At 38.9% G+C, this 22,073-nt stretch overlaps 2 protein-coding genes across 3 annotated transcripts in view; both read left to right on the top strand.

Annotated features, from left to right (window-relative positions):
• LOC120714827 (serine protease HTRA1A-like) overlaps positions 1-867 on the top strand; it is a 30,745-nt gene extending 29,878 nt beyond the window's left edge. Inside the window, exon 9 of the mRNA XM_040001330.1 lies at positions 175-867. Within this exon, the coding sequence (XP_039857264.1) occupies positions 175-343 (169 nt within the window). The 3' untranslated portion in view covers positions 344-867. The remainder of the gene's footprint in view (positions 1-174) is intronic.
• A 3,169-nt stretch (positions 868-4,036) lies between these two features.
• wapla (WAPL cohesin release factor a) lies at positions 4,037-21,709 on the top strand. Of its 2 annotated transcripts, none has more exons than XM_040001460.1 (20): positions 4,037-4,402; positions 5,018-5,431; positions 5,593-6,301; positions 7,382-7,680; positions 7,878-8,008; positions 9,158-9,253; positions 10,483-10,644; positions 11,195-11,331; positions 12,756-12,867; positions 13,601-13,831; positions 14,340-14,451; positions 14,575-14,672; positions 14,976-15,052; positions 15,520-15,695; positions 16,023-16,138; positions 16,258-16,473; positions 17,172-17,373; positions 18,921-19,009; positions 19,124-19,219; positions 20,199-21,709. In XM_040001460.1, the coding sequence occupies exons 2-20, from the start codon at positions 5,044-5,046 to the stop codon at positions 20,262-20,264; spliced, it is 3,513 nt and encodes a 1,170-aa protein (XP_039857394.1). In that variant the 5' UTR covers positions 4,037-4,402; positions 5,018-5,043; the 3' UTR covers positions 20,265-21,709. The 2 variants fall into 2 exon arrangements, with proteins under 2 accessions (XP_039857394.1, XP_039857393.1); XM_040001459.1 differs by having other exon boundaries at positions 7,875-8,008.
• Positions 21,710-22,073: the final 364 nt, after the last annotated feature.

Below are 22,073 nucleotides of genomic sequence, written 5' to 3'. Positions count from 1 at the left end.
ATGGAACAGCTGGACTTGATAAACATCTGTACACCTCCTCAGAGGCTAAAACTGTGCCTTGATGTCATAAAACTCAACTAGAATAGCCGGGCTCAGAAAACAAAGATCATCCTATTCGCACATGTTTTTCCATTTATGAACCCCTCAATCATCCTTTCTTCTTCTGTCCTCCAGCGCTGGACTCAAAGAGCATGATGTCATCATCTCGATCAACGGCCACAGGATTTCAACAGCAACCGATGTCAGCGCCGCCATCAAGAGAGATGACACCTTAAAAGTGGTTGTGCGCCGTGGCAATGAAGACGCCATCCTCACTGTTGTTCCCATTGAAATTGACCCTTGACCCTCCAGAAATCACACCACAGTTGCTGGAGCTAGCTTTTACTTATCACCAGTGGACCTTATATCGGAGGGGGTTTTTACTGGCGCGCCCTCTCCCTGTGGCCAAAGGCCGGTGGTGCCTCACATCCAGGAAAATTCTGGCATTGCCTTGATAGGAATGACTGTACGGATGCTTTAAAAGCAGCGCTGTACTTTGTTTTCCCTGTGTGTTCTCATGTTTAGACTTTAATGCTTTGATCAAAGCTACTACTGTGTGTTCTTAAACCTTAAAAAAATAGTCTTTGGCATAGTGTTTTCACCTGCTTTCTTGTTTTGTTGTTGTTGTTGTTGTTGTTTTTTTTTTAATGGACTGTTGCTCAGTCAGGCTGACTGAAATTTGAAGCAATTTTAAGCGACTTGCTGAGCAAATCATATTTGTAAAATTGTTGTTTTCTAAACTCCCCCCTTTTTTTTAAAGTACTGTAGAAATACTTTGTTGTTTATGTGATGTATACTGGAGAAGAAAATAAAGGTTTTTTACCTCCATTTGCTTTGACACTCTGCTTACTGCCTTTTAAAAAATGCTCTTTCCAGCTCTTTTTCATTCAGTTTAATACACACATAAACAGTGTTGGTCAAGTTACTTGAAAAAAGTAATCAGTAACTAATTTCTCTCGTGCATATGCACACAGAAAGAGGGACATAGAGCCTGTTGGGATCTGGTTTAAATTTGCTTTTATTGCCTTCATATGGGCTTGATAGTGGTCTGGTGTGATTGTTGGGACAGGGTCTCCACAGACTGACCTCAGAGACAGGAGTGCGAGCCAAACTGAGATCCGACCCATGATGCAGTGGTCACAGATGTGGGGCTCGCATAAATACATTTAATGTTTTGGTGGAGATTTTTGTTTACCACATATAGTGAAGTAAACCTCATGAGACCTGCAACTGCAGCTTCAAGCTATACAAAACAAAGTCTTTGACCAAAAATTCAAACGCACCATCTATTATGCTGCATGTATTAGAAGATAAAATTGCACTTCAACAGCTTTACGAGTAAGTCTAAATGACAGTGGAACATATTTTGTCATGCAGTGGTCGGCTTCCTAGTTTTTACTTTTAAATTGCAGACCATGTGTCCAATAGCTAGTGGAGCTTTATCTCGCCAACTGCCCAATTTTCCATTTACACAAAGCACATGGAAGCTATATTACAAAGTCATGCTTTCAAATGTCAAGTAGCCCAAAGGTGTATAACGTAATTAAACATTATTTAAATGACATAATGGACATTTTAATACATTTGATAATGACATATAATACATTTATAAGCACTAAGCAGTGTTGCTGCCATCTCATGGATTTGTCTCGGTGTTGCAGTCTGTCGTTCTAGTTTAAAAATCCAACTTTGCTGTGAACATTTTGGACAGATGTTACACTCAGCATTGAAATTCAATGTCTGCATTTCACTTGGCGATGCCACAGGTTTGTGACTCACTTGCTCCAAGACTGCAAAACATCCAGAGGTTACAGAATACATACGGTGCATTTGAATGAGCTGTAAAGTTTGCTCGTTAATGAAGTCATGACTGCCAGAGTGCCAAGACCTGAGCTCAGAACCATCAGTCAAACAGGGCATGGTCGTATTACCTCACCACCTCTGGGCTTTTGATGTGGACTGACTGTCTCTTTTCTGGCCCAAATACATACAAATGTTTGTATGTTTAACTGTGATTAGGTTTCATCTATCAGCCTCTTAATGATCAACCATGTTATGTTTGTCCAAATGTTACAAAAATAATCACAGAAACAAAGTGACTAAACATTTGGCTAATTGTGGTCTATGAATCCTCTGATAAACTAAAAAATATGTCAGTGTATTATGTTGACAGTTTATAGTTTATATCAGGAGATTAATTAGTGTGACAGCTGTTTCCCAATCACAATATTATATTAACACTATTTGTGTTATTTACTTTTTTCATTAAGTGAAATGGATGAGATCCATCTGAAATTCAAACATTTCAGGCGGATCCTGTGGGAAATTAGTGTCTTGCTGTTTCTGAACTGAGGCCAGCCATTTCCACAAAAGATTTTCATGCTTTTAAGGAGATGTTGTGAGGTTTGTTCTGGATGAGTAATGCTCAGTTCAGTGTTGATACAGTTGGGACCACTTGGCCCTGAAGACCCAGGCTGTTGGAACAAACTATGTATTCATTTGACACCATCTGTGCCCCAGGCTAGTGCCAGCGTGGGTGATATATACATGATTTCTGTTTACAGTATGTTGGATGTGTTTAAAAATTCCCTCCACTGGGTATAGAACAATCAGATTTGGCAGCATACAACAACATTTATATTGATCGTGTAAGATATTATGTTATGCTAAGAAAACAACTAGAAGAATTTAAGTAACATAACACTCTTCCATGTGTCTGATATGAAAATCAAGATAAAAATACTGTGAAAATTAGAATTCTTCTTGTTTGGATGTATTACCTTAAGTATCCTAATTTGAAGTAATTACAGAAGATTGTTTTTCCTGGATTAAAGCATTGGCTCTTTCAAATATATATTTTTTAATTTTCTCACTTAAGTCTAAGTGTGTGTAGCCATCATGTGCCTTTTTGTTTGAGACATAATTGCAAGTGGCCCCATTAAAACACATCCTCAACACAACGAACTTTTACATTTGGGTGCAAAAAATAAAATTAAAAAGGCTCAGCAGTGCTGTGCAAAAGTCTCGAGCCACTACTCTTTTCTTCATGAGTTCTTCAGGCTATTTGAAGGTCTTTCAAACATAAAAGGGCAGGGAACAGCCAGTGTTTATCTTCATATATTAGACAATTTTGCCAAGACATAATTTTAAACTGTAACTTTGGGCGTTTTGTTGCGAGCAACGGGTCACAAAAACATCTTTTGTTTCACTTTTTTTTATAGAACCTTTAAAAATTGTGAAAGATAACTCAGTTCAACAGACATAAAACTGTATTTTTGAACCAAAACGTTCATTTTCAAAGAGCTATTTGCTGAAAACTTGGCATACCTCAACATGGTGTCAAGGGTGTCCTAAAAAATTGATAAAGCTGGATAAGTGGAGGACAAAAGAAATGGCTGGCCTAAAAACTGCCTACATTAAATGAACAGTAACTGAAAGTCATGTCCTTAAGAAATAGGAAACAATATATATGCAAAGACCAGACACAGCAACCCGGCGGTGTTAATGATCTTGTCAAAATGTATCACAATATGAATGCAGACCTGCCTTGCAATACTGAAAAGCATCTGTTTAATGAAAAATAACTGTTTAATTTTGCAGCATAAAAACAATCCAAACTCACTGCTAATGTAGTAAAACATACTTGCATGGAAAAACACACAAATATAAATGAGAGGTGGAATTTACACAGTATTGCATGTGTAAAGGGTTTCATTAGAAGAAGATTAGATTCGTTAATTAGACCCTTTAAGCTGTTCACAAATGTATAAATTGAGTGGACCGATGCAAATATTGAGTGACCATTTTTTAATATTGCATCTGTTCTTTCCCAAAGAAGGTCTATGGATAGACCTAATGCTGATCACGGCCGTTCATTTAGCTTCTCTTTGGCACGTCTTCAAGTTCAACCCAACTAATGTGGTCCTCTTGCGCCCCCTATTGTTTGTTTTGGTTTAATTTTTAAACCAATCGAAGTCGCGTTTGCTCACAAAGTCTCAACGCACAGGAAACCTTTCCTGTTGCTGGTTGGTCGATTGCCTTCGACCAGCCCTCTACATGAGGGTCTTGCCAAGCATCGAGGAGGGAGGGGATATTTTAATGGCCGTCCGTAGCACTACAAAATGCAAAAAGTCCGGATTATCTACCATATATAGACTGTTACAGGCACCGATGCGTTAAGTACGCATTTCTGTGTTGATAAGCATCGCTGCGTGGACATATTCGGAATAGAGATGTCTTTGTAATGGTGTTTGTACTCTGCTGAGCGGACTTTACCCGCTTGATTTGTGTGCGAGTGGGAAATCAGGCCTAGCCGGCTGGCTAAAAAACAAGCGGACGGTTAGCCTTTCGCTGGAGTTAAAAGGTAACACTGCATTATTACTCATTTGTAATTACGGACGATTTCTGCACCATAGTATTTCCATTCAGACCATTACGTCAAAAGACTAAAACTTGTTTCAAACGCAAGGTTTCCGACATTTGAGGCAGCCAGGTGAGAAATGTAAACAGACTTACGTTAGCATAGTTAGCCATATTAAGCTAATGGCTAGTGGCTAACTTTATAGTAGTTAACTTTAGAAACAGGGGCTGACTGCGCTAGAGTTAACACAGCACTTAGCTGTCCTGTCAGTATGTGCTGATAGGTAAAGAGTTTCAAATTGTATTAAAGTTGCTCTAAATCGTTCAAGCTTTCTGTCGTGTTGCTCACATTTACCGATGATGGTTTGGAAAGCTATACCGCTTGAGCTAGCTATGCTAACTTTGTGCGATACCATCTAACAGCTGAAACATAACTTAGCCGGATTAATATAAATAACATTCCCCAAACCACTCATGACGATTACAGCCTGTTTTTGTTTTATGTTTTTTAAACACTCCTTTGCTAAGTCATTCGTATCAATTTAAGTGCGCAGGTTATAATGTTCTTGATGATCTATTGGTATAGTAAATGTTTTATTGTCTCTGCTGCTGTTCACAGGGAATATGTAACATAGAGCAGCCAACATGACATCCAGATTCGGCAAAACGTACAACCGCAAAGGTGGGGAGGCTAACTCGAAATTTGAGGAGGTCTTTTCCAATAAAAAGCCCACTCTGACCACCAAATGGGGGGAGACCACCTACAAGGCTCAGCTCGGAGCCAAACGGCCTTTGTTAAAACCTGACGTTTCTGAGGTCCCCAAAAGGCCCAGGCTTGAGGACAGTGATAGTGAGGAAGACCCGTTTGGCTTTGACAGTGATGAAGAGTCCAAGACTGTAACCTCCCACAACGTGTCGCAGGCAAAAGTTGCTGAAGGGGAGGTGACGAAGACCACCACAGTGCAAAGCACTGGGACAGCTGCTGTTGTGACTTATGCACAGTCCTCTGCATGTTCAACAGCCACATTCACGAGTAAGTTTTCAGTTTTTCCATGCATTTTTTTAAACTCCTTATCCAAATTTATTTTAACCTGCTTATTTAAGTTTTACAGTGATTTCTAACTATTATAGAAGCATAGTAGTTCCTGTCTTTTGTTTAAACAAACCTGCATTTATCTTCTCTTTTGTTCAAAGGCAAACAAAAAACAGAGGAGAAAGTAGGTAAAAATAACCAGCCGTGGTACAAAAGTGAATCACAGAGCAGCCAGAAACCTGCATGGGGGACCTCTTTGTCAAGCACAGTCCTCTCTGATGATCAGAACTTCTCCCAGAGGTCCACCTCCTCCTCTCCTAATATAGACACATCTGTTAAACTGTTCACTGATGTGCCAGGTGGTAGCAGGGACTTCCAATCCTCATCTTCTTGTGATGGCTTGCTGTCAGATGAAATGAAAGGTGCAGAGGTGGAGCCTTCAGCGGAGGCCCCACCAGAGCCAGTGGACAACATTCCCCCTTCCCCATTTACCCTGAGGGCCTCAAATTGCAAAAAATACCAGCGGCCAGGCCGTCCTGACAAATCATCGTCTGAACTTGCAGAAAGTAACACCAACAAGTCCACTGATGGTGCAAGTGCCCAAGATAAGCCCAACAGTGCCCTTTCTGCTGGTGCAAGTAGTACTGCTGCCAGTGCTAAAACAGCAGCCAAGCCTGTGGGAAGGGGTGGTGGGAGGGTACGGGACTACACGGTTCTCCACCCTTCCTGCCTGTCAGTGTGCAATGTCACCATCCAGGACTCAATGGAGCGGAGCATTGACGAACTGGTCAGCCTCGCTCCCCCAGCTGACCTTGGAGAAGCAGGGCAGATGAAGAAGAAATCAGATGCACCACCACCCAAACCTACTAGGTAAGGCTGATAGTTCTGTGTCTTAAAAGCCACATTGCAGGGAGAATTCTCAAAATACTATGTTCTGAATTCTTATTTAAACAATTGTAGCCTATCCACCATTGCTAATTACATGGATGGGTGACTTGAGTATATTTTCTTGTGTCATTCAAGATTTTGTTTTTGTAGTAAATATTTTCAGGTTAAATATTTATTACCGTGTATACACGATACCATAAGGCAGCCATCATGTGGTAGGTTAGTAATTTAAATATAATAATACATACTACCTTATATCTTACTTCATTGTGTGCTCATACACACTTTGCTTCATCTCTCACTAGTACTGGGTCTTATAAAAATGTCATTCATTCATATTCTGAGGAACAAAGTGCAGACGCTACTGAAGTTCAGGTTTAATAAGGATTTCATTGGCACTTAGATTATGCTTTCATGTATCGTATTGTTATACAGTATTGGCCAGACTTTTGCTCTGAAAGAATGTGCTTTACCTTGATGTGTCCCTGGCTTTAAAATTCAAAGTTTTGGGTCATACTTTGAAGTTTGATATGTTCTTGCGCTTTCATTTCATTGCTTTTGAGAGGCAGGTCAGATTGAATCACCAGTGGCAAGAGAGGCAGCAGGGAGTGAACCTTTAGTTTGTTAGATTAATGTTAAATCCCCTCTAACAAGTCAAAATGGCAGATGGTGGCAAAAATGTGTGCTCTGTCTGTGTCATTGTGTGTGATCTCATCTCATGTCAGCCATTTATATGGAATTAACTTGATAAGAATTATTTTTAAACGAAACTATTGACATCAACTATTTGGAGAAACGTGCATTAGTGTTTGTTCTATATTGTAAAGTCTACAGTTTTTTAGATACCTCTAAACAGTAACATTTATTGACAAAAAAGCTTTCTATTCACTCAGCTAAGTAATTTTAGGCACCCACTTTGACATCCCATTTTCTTTTCTTTGTTTCTACAAAAGAGTTTTTTCTTTGTCCTGCTTCAGTTTCTATCTCCTTTGAAAAATCCCATAAGGCGCAATACTTCAAAACAAAATAATCTAAAAAAAAAAATATTCTTCTTGTTTGTAGGTTCAGACCCACACAGACAAAGACCAAGAAGACCAAGACCGAGACCAAGCTAGAGTTCTTTGGCTTTGAGGACAAAGAGGACCAGGAGGGGGAGGAGGGTTCAGAAGCTGGCAAGAGTAGCTACAAGATCAAGTACTTTGGCTTTGATGACCTGAGTGAGAGTGACAGTGATGATGAGAGCTCCCAAGCCAAAGAAAAGAAGGCCAGGAAGGCAGCCGCAGCCTTAGCTGCTTTGAGCTCCAGCGTGGATAGCCCTCATACCAGTGACTCTCAAGACAGTCATGCTAGCAGTAATACAGGTAAAAGCAGTCCTTAAAAACAGATCTGGTGTTGGTGTAATTGTCATTTTATTGCATGATCCAATGTAACGACATAAACTTCAAACCTCTCTTTAAATTAGAAGTGCTTGGATGACCCACTTTGGTTAATATTCCACCTATTTACAAACTCATGCTTTTTTTCCTTTTAATCATCAACAATCTGGTTTATCCAGCAGATGCCTTTGACTTTTCCGATGACTCAAGTCCTGGTGGCACCGAGGGCCAGAAAGCACGCTCAGGGAAGCCAAGTGACAAATCCAAGGACGTTGGCAGTGGACTGAAAAAGATTTTCAGTGGACCCAAAAAGGTATTTGAGCATGTTTTAAAATTGGCCGTGTGTTTCTTGGCTCGCTTTCAACCAAATGTTTTCTTTGTCCTGTGCCATCCAGTGTCTTTGAATATTTGCCCATGAGACTTTTTTTCTTTCTTTTTTTTTTTTTTTTTAACTGCATAGACGAGGGATAGGCACAAACCTTTTAACTGCAGTCGGATCAATCTAAGTGTCTCAGTACAAGTCATCTAGCACTTTTGATGACCTTACTCCTGACCAGGGTTTAAAGCAGGTCTGACACGTCTTGGCTTATTGATGTTTAGATGACATTTACATAACAGAATGCCCAGCTTGTCTGAAAATAGCCTGAGATAACGAGAGTGAGGAGAGCATCAGAGAAAAATAGAGCAAGTGGGCGGGTAAGAGGCTCGACTGAAAACTAAATTTATATGGTTGTCATTTTATGTAATCCAATTCTGTGATTCAGCAGTGATGCAGGTTAGAACTACAGTCGGAGACTTAAGGCATTGAACTGTGATAACTTTTGACAGCAGTCTCATTTGAATCCCATAAATGTGCGTTCAGTAGCATGCATGGGTTTCCACTTTGAAGGGGATTTGGATATTACCTCTTCATCAGGCACATATTTTCTCATAACTCTGCTTTGATTTGTAATGCTGTGCTGTTTTGTGTAATGCCCACATTTTCTCTCTTTATCTAGATCATGTTTTGAAGTGGCTTTGGGTTATTTGTAGTCTGTCTTACTAATTCTGTGTAGTTATTCTTTCTACATCCTCAGCAAAACTTCCTACATTGTCTTTGTACGATATAATTGAGTTTCACAATCTGTCATTTTCAGGAAATGTTTTGTGCTGCTTGGGGACTGTTGTGTTCTACACTGAGGCTGCTGTTGTCTTAGTCTATCAACATGACTTCAGCATGCAGTGTTTATGGGTTCAGTTCTGCTCATTTACAGCTAGAACGTGGTATTCTTTAGAGAATAAAATATTGGCATATAGGTTGTTGTTGTAATTTTTTTTAATTTATTTTTTTTAAACTGTCATCACTGAAATGCACCAATCTGAAAGCACCATCAGTATTTTCTTATGCTAGCCGTTAGTAATCACTAAATATGTGTATCCGTTTAGTTAACTGACTAATTTTTAAGTTCTTGCTGTGTTTCAGTCTCCTGCTAAAGCTGTGTACAATGCTCGCCACTGGAACCAGCCCGAACCTGAAGAAATGCCTGTGCCTCCAGTCTCTCGATCTCAGACTGCTCCAGTAAGATACTGTATTTTGCCTGTAGACTGTAGACTGTTAGTAAAAGATGGACAGAATGTGGCATCATCTATTAGCTTCTTAAACCTGCATTTTGAAGCCATGATATTTGTGTTTTAGCTGCTGGTATGTTGACTTTGTTGATGTAGAGACCATATTTAGGCCAGTTGGTGGGGTGCTAAATCATCAGCTGATCCTAGCAAAGCACAAACACAGGTATCTGCTTATTAACAGAATTATAATACTTGAATTTCAGTCACTGAAACTGAATATCAAACTTTTCGGATGGGCTGTGCCACCTGGCAAGCCATATTACTCATCAGATAAGTACATTAAAAATGCTTCAAAAGTTCAGTCTAGTCCAGTTGAGTACTGGAGGTAAAGTATTGCACAAAATCCACTGTAGCTAATGTTAGCACGCCTTTCAGTTTTAAGCTATAATAAAATGTCAATGTGAGCTATTAAAAAATCAGATCTTATGGGGGAGGAAGTTGGCTATGTAGACTAAATCTGTTCTTTGTGCCAGGTGTTCTTTTCATGGCTGAAGCTAGGCATTTTAAAATACCACAAGTCAATCACACATTGATTAATTTTGGAGCCAAACTCAAATTGCTATAAGAGAAGCCACAGTTTTTTCCCTCGTCTTAATTTTTCAGCAAGGTTACTGCTTGGTTTACTTGTCAGGAACTGGAACAAAAATGTAAATCTGTCATTGTGAGTAAAGGGTGTATTTGTATGTTTAAAGTTCTCATTAGGGTGTATACATTCATTTTGCACAGAGAGGGTAAACACTATTACTGGGTTATTATGTAAAGCAAATGCTATTAACTAGCGCCATTTATTTGTGTTTGTGTTCTTAATGTCCACATATTAGGATACTGTTTACTGGTCTCTTAGTAGTCAACAATTTCTGTATTAATTGCTCTAATTAGTATTGCTGTTCAAGTGAAATTACTTTTCCAGGCAAGTGAAGTTTGCTTGTATGTTTTGTATTGAATTACCCCAATGGAAATAATGTTTGTTTAGAGACTAGCTAATCAGAGTCTGGCAACTGGGATTTAAAAGTTATTGTTAACTTTGCACTACCTCGTCTGACATCTGTTAACAGCACTTATTAAAGACTTGTGTGGTTAACAGACTGTTCAGCTGTGGTAAATCTTGTGGACATGTCATTAAACAGATTTTGTTGCTTTGGTATGAGCCCCGTTTCTCAGCTTCTTTTTTGTCCTTAGGCTATTTTATCGAGCAGCAGCAAGGACAGCAACTCCCATAAAGATGACGGCTTGTTCAAAGCTCCTCCACCGCCACCCAAAGTCATTAAGTCAGAGACCATCCCCACACGACTCAACCAGGATATTGTCACAGCACTCAAATGCAGAAAAGAAGACAAGGAGGTGAGTCCAGGTTACACAGATTTGCTGAGTAACAGCAGTTGTTAGATAAATCTTTCTGATCAGTTTTTACTTCACATTTTGTTTGCTTGCCAGTATGAATTACCCCTAGCCCCCCTTTTTCCCCCCTTCCTTTTTAAACACTCAGCCAGTGAAGGGTTGGCATTCATTTGATGTGTGCCAGTGCTACTCCCATACAGCTTGTGTCATTTACAGATGGGCCTTCTGGCCCCAGATCAGGCTGTTAGCCACAGATCCCCTGAGGTTAAATGGCTTCAGCTACACTAAGCTGTCACCACACACTGATTCTGTTATAAACCCAGGTCCTCCATCCTGTGTCGTGCTGAGCCCCCTCACAGTGTGACTGCTGATATAGATATACATACAGTGTCAACTGCTGATCATACTGACCTGAAGCTTTTGCTGGCTGTGAAACCAATAGAGGAATTTAGAAATGTGAGCAATTTGCTGTGTGTGTGTGAGCAATTTGAGGGTCTGGACAGATGCAGTGCTTCTCAATTAGCTACAATTAACCCCATTTCCCTTCTACCAGCTGTATACTGTGGTGCAGCATGTGAAACACTTCAACGATGTGGTGGAGTTTGGAGAGAATCAAGAGTTCACAGATGATTTTGAGTACCTGGAGACGGGGCTCAAGAGTAGTCAGCCGCTCAACACAAGATGCCTTAGGTAAGTTTAATAACCAGCTGGGAATTTTTCTTTGTTGTGTTGTAGAGGAACATTTCTATATTTGGTCTGATTTTAATTTCTTTGTTGTGACTTGCTAAATGTTACTTAGTTTACAAAGTTCAGTGACTGGTACAAGCATATGCCAGTTAATATTTCATAAAAGTACCTAAAACCAAAATTCATAAAGTAAGTTATTATTCTTGCAACAAAGTAGTAGGAGGTAGAAAACGCAGAGTTAATACTTTAAAAACAAGCACAGATGATCAATTTTAATTGAATTGCACTCCAGCCCAGAGACTTCATGTGTAGCTAAAGTTCTCAATCATTTCTGTCCCTTTGCATTTGCTCGCCTCCCTTCCACCGTTGTGCCTCAGCCTGTTAATCACATTTTACTTCCAATTGTGATTTTTCACTTGCAGCGTTTATGAATAATAAAAAAAAAAAATCCAAGATTAAACTAATATTGTTCTGCGTTCATTTTCACAGTATTGCTCTCTCATTGAAACCATGAAAAATAATTATTGATCATGTGTCACTGATTAACTAAATGTGATAACAAAATCACATTTAGTTAAAACATTGAAACTATGATGTAAATCACACTTCTTATCCAATGTTTTCATAGGATTTAAGTGATTTTATTCATAATTGAAACTAGAAATGCAGTACAGGTAGTTAATGTGTGGCGATACACCACACCCAATCCTATATTTACATTATGTCTGGGCTAATATATGTAAAACATTAGCACTTTTGAAGGTGTCTCACACCTGGGACCCCAACAAGTTTTCACTGTATGTTTACAATGTTGTACATCAAACTGGTCAAGTAATGACTGAAGAGCTTCAAATAACTGTCATAATGAGTTGAGATGATGATGATGATGATGATGATGATGATGATGATGATGATGATGATAATAAATTATAATTAAATATAATTATAAACTAAATTAGTTTTACATTGTATTTTTTTTTTTTGTCCTATAGTCTTTTTTTGTATTTATTTGTTTTTACTTATTGCTACCTATTGAATAAATTGGACATTTTTTATTTGTGATATATGAAGTTACAGAATTAAAAAGGTGATGTTTAAGTCAACACTGACATTTCCTTACACATAAAAGAATCATTCCCAGTCTCTTTCTCACACTGAGAAAAACAGCTTAATAATTTAATGCTTGCATTGGATCCATACTGTGCATCAGCAGAAAGCCAAAGTCAGGCTGTTGTTGTTTTATACCATTAGAACATTGGATTGATGCATAGCATGGACAACATTGAAGCCTTAGTCTTTAAATCTTTCCCTATATTTCTTTAGTTTGCCATTTGTGACATTTTAATTTAAAAGTAGGCTGATTTCATTGTCATAAATCTATCTTTAACATTCCCTCTATTCTCCACTTTCCTCCCTCATTTCTCCAGTATAATCAGCCTGGCCACACGGTGTGCCATGCCCAGTTTCAGGATGCACCTGAGGGCAAGAGGAAAAGTCGCACAGGTCTTCAAAATGCTCAACGATGCTCCACAACACCCGGTCAGTCAAAGTTTTGTTTTTATTTAATTATTTTTTTGTCACCTCCTGCTAGAATCTCTTTCTATCATCTCCCTTGAAGTTTTGACAGATGGTAATACAATGTTTGAATAACTTGTGCTTTCACAATTTATTTTGTGACATGAACCATTACTTTTCCATCTAAGATGAAGTGTTGAATCACGAGCCCTGTTTCTTTGGTATTAAATTATCAAAATGCAAGAAGAGTGCAAGGAGACCTCAGTAGTTATTCAAATGACATCCCAGGGTTAGATATGCACACGTATAAATAGGTTTGCGATTTTATTTTTTGCTCAACAAGTAGGTTTTCTGTTTTTAATGTAGTGTCTTAAAATATATTAGTCTTTCCTTTAAATAAGCGAAGAGCTTGTGGTGGGTATTATGTTTTTATGATATGGCAGTATTTTTGATCGGATGGACCTTTTTTGATGTCAGTTTGTCTTAATCTTTATTTTATTTATTTCTTTTGTGTGTATTTTCTGTTTTTCTGCTGTTTTTACCATATTCTTTGTATTCTGGTTGTAATCCTTGACTGAATAGCACTTTGAATCAACTCATGTTGTTTTTATATATATCTAAGTATAAATTTTGTAATTTTGAGAACTATGTAGTGAAAGTGACACACAATAAGCTTTTTCTTACTGATCCAGAGCTTTCTCCATATGATCTACACTGCCTGCACCCCTTTGTAAAACCTGATCTGTCATTTTATCAGAACCTCGCTCTGTGCACGGCTGCACTGATGTACATTTTGAGCCGGGATCGTCTTAACATGGATCTGGACAGGGCATGTCTGGAGCTAATGATCAAGCTGCTGGAACTAGACCAGGACTACTCGGGTCACCAGGATCAGCTCACAGCAAAGGAGATGGCAAAGGTCAAAGAGAAGATCAGGAAACTGTGCGAGACTGTGCACAACAAGCACCTTGACTTAGAAAACATCACGGTAGGTTGTCCATCAATAAAGAAATCATAACATCATCACATAACTGGTGAATCTTGGATTTAATCAGTAACCACAGTCTCTTGTTCATATATTTATTGAATAAGCAACACTACGTACATTTTTAAACTACTTTAATGGAAAGGTTTTTCATAAAAATATAATATGTCAGTCTGACCTCTTTGTATGCACTCCCCTTCTGCATGCAAATACACTAATCTTACTGCAGCTCAGCTGTCAGTTTTGACCTGTCACAACTGATCGACAATATTTCAGTCAGAAAAGTTGCTGATTTGATAACATGACAGCATTAATATTACATATGCTTTACTACCTAGTAATGTTTTCTTGGTGAACTGGTTTATATTTCTTCTTATCAAGCTTAATTAGGGGGGAAAATGTGTGTTTTAGTGTAGATGACTTTTACAATAGTGGGTTTGTAATACAAGCATACATAAAATTCCAGTGATGTTTTTTTTTTTAAACATGCTTCTGTCCTCTATCCCTGCAGACAGGGCACCTTGCCATGGAGACACTTCTGTCGTTAACCTCCAAGAGAGCTGGTGATTGGTTCAAAGAGGAGCTCCGGCTACTGGGAGGCCTGGACCATATTGTTGACAAAGGTGGGTGTTGGATACTAATGTGCTCAAAGCCATGCTGTACAGTGCATATGTGTATACCTGTGCAACGATTTTGTTTGTCACGGTTTGTAATTGCCACATGTCGTGTGTGTTGCATTGCCACAGTGAAAGAGTGTGTTGACAACCTGAGCCAAGAGGATGACAAGGAGAACCTTGTAGCATCTTTATGGGGGGCTGAGAGGTGTCTGAGAGTGCTTGAAAGTGTAAGTACAGTTCTGTCAAGTTGGATTCTCTCTTGCACCAAAGTCACACTAGAGTGAGCCTCAAGGACAACAGTAATTGAGTACTAAGCTGTGAATTGGCTGGTGACTTTTGTTACCCGATTAAATGCCTCTGCTTAAAGCACTGAATGTGTCTTTATCAGCTATATCTTAAAATGCCATTCAGCTTTCTGAGCCAAACATAAAGGGTCTCCCTTAATTTTGTGTTTCTTGTCTTGTTTTCAAGGTTCTTGGTGTACTTTTTCCCTCTATTGATTTCATTTCTCTTTCATCTCCTGCCAACAGGTTACAGTGCAGAACCCTGAAAATCAGAGTTACTTGATTGCCTACAAAGACTCTCAGCTTATTGTCTCCTCTGCCAGGTGAGCACCAGCTACTGCTTACAGCTATTATTGACTGTCTACAGACATACTGGGACACAGTGGCTATCGTGACGACAGGTCCTTTTCACTTTGTCTCTTTTACTTTTTGTAAGATCATTTTACTCATCACCTCGGGGCAATTCTAAAGCTTCTCATGCCCATCAAAAACAACATTAGGGCAAATAAAAATAATCCTAGGATAATAGATTTGGATAAAGGTAACCACACTGGTAACCAGGTCTGTGGTTTCTAAAATTGATAGCAAAAGTTAGATCTTAGTTTTAACCATGGATTCTTCATAGTTTGCATTCATGAACACAGTATATCGAAGATCAATTGTGCTCAAGCTCATTGCACTTTCTGCATTTAGGATTATCTTTCCACTCTGCACTTTTAATATTTTTCTTTATTTCTGTTATGTCACTTTTTACTTTCTGTCAACAATATCTTTTTCTTACTTTTATCAGAGCTTTGCGATACTGTGAGGATATGATCCAGCGGTACAGCAGGGCATTAAACAACACCTCTCTGTCTTCATCGGGTGCTGCACTGCCTCACTGCAGCTTCACAAATGTGGGAAAGGCGGTGGAGGACTGTATGAGGGCTGTTATTGGAGTGCTGCTCAACCTTACCCATGACAATGGTATTCTCATTAATAACCTTAAAGAAAAATATTATTAATTATAATTTCCTTTTTCTTTTCTTATGCTATTTATGGAAAACTGCAAAAACTCAATTTACTGTAGTTTTTTTGTTTGGATTGTAGTTCTATAAATATACAAAGATGAAATGGCTCATTGTGTACTTCTGTACAAAATGAATATATTCGTGTTAATGTGGTCAGCTAGAATTCAGTTGTATCTTGTATGATTATAGTCTGTACCGTGAGCTATAATATTCAGGTGCTTAGCAGGGAATCATGTTGACGTGTGTGAGCAGAGGTTAATAATAAGGTTATTTTTGTCTACAGAGTGGGGAAGCACTAAGACGGGTGAACAGGATCAGCTAATAGTGACTGCTCTAAATTGTGTCCTTCAAGTCCCACGCTACATCCCCCAGGAGCAGCGATTTGACGTGCGTGTGCTGGTAAGGTTCTCTTCAACAACAGAAAACATCTTCGCAACGGCACAGTTGCTGACACACTGTTTGGTAAGTTTATGTATGTATGCGAATCTCTCATTTGTGTATTCTGTGGTGTATACCAGGGTCTGGGTCTACTAATTAACCTTGTGGAGTACAGCTCCAGAAACCGCCACTGTCTGGTGGACATGGAGTACAATGTCGACGACACCTGTCTGGAAGACAGCCTCATGCAGCCTGCTGACCCAACGCAATCTGACACATTGGCAGAGTCAGCTGAGACTCAGGCAGATACGGCTGACAAGCCCAAGTCCTGTGGTGCTTTGGCTGCCCTGGTGAAGGTAGGAACTGTGCCAGAACTCATACATCAATATTTATCAGTCACTGGATGTGGCTCTCTTTTGTCTTTTTGTTTAAAAAAACAAACCAAACTCCCACAAAACAATAGTTTAATACAGTTTAAAGAGCTGAATACATCTTTCCTATTCTTAATTTAAGCAGAAACAAAGTGATTGGGTGTTGTGTTGCAATTTCTTTTGTCTGTATCATAGAACACGTGAACCACTCATTTACCTGGTAACACATCTTTCTCGGGAGTGTTAAACATCTCTTCACTGCTTTAAATGCACACCTCTATGTTTGCTCACAGTATTAAGTAATAAGCAAGTGTAAGTAAATGCTTGCTTGTTTGTGGATTAAAATTTCGAAATTAGGTTTTTATTTAGGTTTTTCTTTTTTAATCAATGTCACTTCAGCCAGAGTTCTTGCAGATTTTCAAAAAGTCTGGAAACTTTTAAAGAAAAAAATGGCAATTAACCTCAAAATTACTTTTCATGCCCAAGTATTACAGGCTAGTTTCACAGTATTTGGCATGCCTATTTTCTTCCTAACTTTGCCAAGATGAAATACCTTTGCTGTCAAGCTAAACTGCCACTCTTTTATTCCCTTTGAATTATGAAAAATTTGCTGTGTTACTTGGCTCCTGTTTTTTTGGCTTGTGTTTGGAGTTCACATCTGTTTATTTCCCCTGGAATCCCAGCTCTTCCTTGAGAGGGAGCGTGCTGCCATCCTGGCTGAGGCAAAGACTGACGACCTCATCAGTGAGGCCCCCAAACCGGCACTAGACCAAAGCGGAGAGTGGCAAGAGACATCAGGAGAGATCCAGTGGGTGGCATCCGAAACAAATGACAGCCAACCTGAGAAGAAAGAGGAGGAGGATGAAGAGTTGGACCTAAATAAAGGTAGATATTTTGGGGTTTGTGCATATAAGAGGAGCTGTTTGTAGCTTTGAGTAAAATTACAATCCAAATAAATGCTGACTCAATTTAAGCATGAGTTAATAATATCTGCAATAAGGATGAAGATACCAGTAACTGTAAAGCTTTGAAAAATATCCCTATTAAGAATTCAGTAACCAAATCTCTAATAAGGATATTAAGGGAGACCACACTTGTCTTCAATAACAAAGACATGTTTTTAAAACTAATTTATCCAACATTGCTTAGTTCTGGCTTTTCAAATGACATTCTCGCTGAATTTTACACACCAAATGATTGGGGGTAAGGGAGGGGGGGGGGTAGATTCACAACATTTATCCATAACGGGAATAATTTCATTTATTAATCCATTCATCTTAAAATTCTGAGTTTTGTGTATAAGCTGTGTAAGAAATTGTGCAGACAAAGGAAGGGCAGAGTTTCCTTTGAGATGACATTTCCAGTTTTTCTTTTTAATGTTTCCCAAAGTTTTAAAACTTCTAGATCGACATGCAGAAAACTTTTTCTTTTTTTGAACTCGTAGATTCCTGATCTTTAAATTACTATGGGTTAGGATGGCCAGGTCGCACCCCTATTGACGTGTGTGGGTGTGCCGAGTGGGGTTTTCCCCACCCGGCACACCCACATCCACCCAATATTTTAAAAATATGTCATTGATTATTCTCTGTCTGTGTCTTTGGTAGAATTTTATCTCGCTGCATGACTTTTTTTTTTCCAAAGAAAAGAAAATGTTAAAGAAAAGAAAATTGACAGAGGGTGTTTTTTGTTTTCTTATCTGCAAGACTATTAAAACCACAGATCAAAGTGCTGTCTTCACAAGTTAAGCTTGTTTATAAAAGCCTGAATATAACACATAATTTTGCTTGGACAAGCATAATGCTTGCTCTTAGTTTTTATTTATTTATGCCATTTAAAAAAACAAAACAATGATTTTTATTGAAAATAACATGGAAACCCCATAAGTATAGCTGGGGGGGGGGATTGTTACAAGTCTCCACCATACTTTCTCTGGTCATTGAGTGATGTTGTGTCAGTTTGTCATGCAAGATCAACAGCTCTTGTTGTTTTGCCTTCAATGTTCTTCTCAGGCTTTGATGTAGAGTGCTGCCATGATTTTTGGCAAATTGACTTCTACACTTTAATCTGTTTAGCTTTAGCCTTGATGCTTTTCTCAGCTGCGTCGTTAGTTTCTGCCACAGCGCATGCTTTGCATCATAACAGGCTTTGCTAATGAATAATGAAACCTGTGTCCAGCTATTGTTACAGTTGATTAGTTTTTGCAGCTCCATTGAAGTTTAGGTTGCGAAATACAAACCTTTGTTCTTTAGTATTTGCTAGTCCTTTGAATGTGACCTCCATGAGCACTGTAAAACAGGAGTTAATGTTACTTTTGTGAACATCATGGACTCATTGTTTTTAATGCTGTGTAGAAGTGTTGGGTGAGCTGATCAGTGAATTACAGCTAAATATATATTGGGAAACCTTGTCTTTCTCCTTTGTGCTTACTGCAGCTCTGCAGCACGCAGGCAAGCATATGGAGGACAGCATTGTTGCTTCATACACAGCCCTGCTGCTGGGCTGCCTCTGTCAGGGCAGCCAGGTAAGAACCGGTGCAGATTTATACATTTTGTTTTGTCCATATCTTTAAAAAAATAATTTAAAAAAATCTGTAATATGTGTTGTTGCTCACTTCCTTTTTTTTTGCCATCCTCAGATTAATGTGACTACTGTGAGAGAAAATCTACCTAAAGGAGATTTCTCCATCATGACAGAAATGCTGAAGAAGTTCTTGAGCTTCATGAACCTCACTGTGAGTGTGACTATCCAGATCAGCCCTCTGTTATCAGTGTTACGTGATGATGCATGTTGAGATTGACGAAGTTTAAAATGATCTACAGTTATGCAAATACATGATGAATTATACAGGCTCAACAAATCAAAGTGTTTTTCTTAAAAAAACAAACAAACAAAAAATACTTATATTTTAGTGACAGTGTAGTGAAAATACTGACACTGAAGGTCTTCGTCCTTTTTTTTTTTTCCCCCCTCCTCCTAACGCCTCTCAGTGTTGATGCAATCCTTGGCTTCAGGCAAATTAAACTGAAGATACAAAAAGCCGTTTAATTGGACCCATTGAGCAAAAGCACATTTTTGTGCAGTGAAGTGGCTTGGATGAAATAAACATTCTTGAGGCCCAGTAATTCTGTACAATACCACATTTTCCCTTTTAGTTTCAAATAATTGCAGTTTTTCTATAGCTCAGTTCAGCTCCTTTCAGAACCCCCTAGAACGTGAGTGAAATGCTGAGCCTTTATTTCTGTTTATTAATGAAATGACTTAGGAATTCAAAACATTTGAAAGATGAATAAATGAAAGCCTTTCTGATTGTTGCTCATCTTCCAAAAAATAAAAAGCTTATAGTAGCACTTGGCTTTTATGAAGTACTACTTCTTTATAATACTAAATGTATTCAACAGATTATTAACAATTCAATATTTTTTTATGTCCAAGAGGCATAATTGAAATGATAAAATTTGCAAAACATAATTTTCAAATAATTCAAGGATTCCTGTGATGCTAGCACTACCACGCCACAGATGTGTGTTTTGCAGCAGCTTTGATTGTGACACATCCTGTCAGAGCTGAAGATTGGAACCATCTGTTTCATAAACATCCCCTTTGAACAGAAGCATCCTGTTATCATCAGTGTTTGCATCGAGACCTCACAAGTAAAGTTGTTGGCATCCTCACGCACTTGTTTTTGTTTTTCCTGTTCTGTCTCCACACAGTGTGCAATGGGCACCACAGGACAGAAGTCCATCTCACGGGTCATCGACTACCTGGAGCACTGTTAACAGACAGCAAACTATCGAGCTCTTACTCCGACTGCACATTAAACGGTTTCCAGGTTACTCTTGTTCTCCACTACCCATTAGAAGCCACAAGGGGCCATTGGAGTCTTAGCAGCATTCTCTTGACTTCACCTGATCAGCAGATGTTGCGATCACTCTAAACTCTGAGGAAAAAAGGCATACGCTGACATGTGCGTAAACACACGCATACAGATATACACAAGTTTCACTCCCTGTCTGGAGCACAACCCGAACCAAAGCCCTGCTAGCTGACAGACATGCAGACAACTTCAGTTCCACTCGGCTAACAGCCCATTTAGAGTCAGATCCAGATTCATCCTCAGGTGAGAATCGGGCAGACGCGAGGCTACATCCCCGTAATCCGCGGAAAGTTAAACGAAGCAGACGTCTTCACACATCGTCCCGAGATGTGTGACGGTAGCAGGCCACTGAGGAGGAGTCTCCCGTTTGCTGCCGGGTCTTGAGTTCTGGCTGCTTAGCTGGAGTGTGAACCACTGAATCAAATTTTATGGATCATTACATTTTCTTCTGTGCGTGTCCACGTCCAAGCCAAGGGTGAAATCATAGATTAGCATGAAATCATTTTCACAGACGTTTGAATGATGTCTCTGTACGTAAAACCTGTATGGAATGTTTTTTGAATGCAAAATCCCATTGACTTACACATTTGCAATTGGCTTGAATGTTTAAGGGAAATCGAATTTCTAGCTTATTTTCTAAGCTTTTCATTTTGTGCCGAGTAATTTTTGCGAGCTTGATTTTTGTAGGCTTTGGCTCATTATATTTTTAGATTTTTCTTTTTGCCTTGAGGGCATTTCTCTACCAAAATTATGAGTTACTGTTAAAGAAATCAGGACTGCGTGACATACTGACTTTTAATAGGATGTCCGTTATTTGACTGGTGACGGCACTCGGAAAATTACGAGCTTTTCTGAAAGTTAGAATTCTTCTCAGCCGTTGTCTGTTTGCTCACATTTTAGTTTGTTTAGATTATTTAAAGTTCATTTAATTCAGCCGTGTGTAATTAGAGTATGCATTTAAACTCACTGGTATAACGTGATGGATTACTCAAAATTATGATTGTTGTGCTTCCTTTATGTTTGTAATGAAGTTATTTTTAATGTATTTAATTTAATGCGTTCTCCTCTTGTGTAAAATGCAAAGCCTACGTAATGAGATCCCAGTTGTGTCCAACATCGGCTCATTATAATCCACCCCTTGTGATACAGCTGTGTGGCTGGGCACAGCACATCTATGAGTGGCTAAATTTATGCTTAGATTGTAGTTTTTAAACATCAATCACTAAAATATTATGCACATGTTGATCAACTTAAGTGGGATGGGGTTAGGGGCAGAGATGGGCAGTAACGCGTTACAAGTAACAAGTAACGCGTTACTGTAATCCGATTACTTTTTTCGAGTAACGAGTAAATAAGGGATTACTATTGCAAAAACGGTAATTAGATTACCGTTACTTTCCCGTAGGAACGCTGCGTTACTGCGTTACTAAAGATTTTTTGCGAGAATGTCTCATGACAGTGACGTAAGCGAGTGCGACGTTCGTGACAACAGCTGTGTGCAGATCAACAATGGATCATATATCGAGTGCAGAGAGAGTATGAGCGTGCAGCGTTTAAAGCGTGGAAGTACTGACCTTACTTTGAGTTTAATTCCATAAAAAGTGACAAAAACATTAGCGTCCATCGTGCGTGGGAAGAAAACTTTTTTACAGCGAAAAAAACCCCTAAACTTCCAAGCAAGCACCGAGTAGCTACGACGTAATGAGAAACG

Source organism: Simochromis diagramma, unplaced genomic scaffold (assembly GCF_900408965.1).
Source record: "Simochromis diagramma unplaced genomic scaffold, fSimDia1.1 OVJJ01000421.1, whole genome shotgun sequence".
In the NCBI taxonomy this organism is placed as follows: domain Eukaryota; kingdom Metazoa; phylum Chordata; class Actinopteri; order Cichliformes; family Cichlidae; genus Simochromis; species Simochromis diagramma.
The sequence above is the reverse complement of the archived record's forward strand: the minus strand, read 5'-3'. Positions and strand labels throughout refer to the sequence as shown.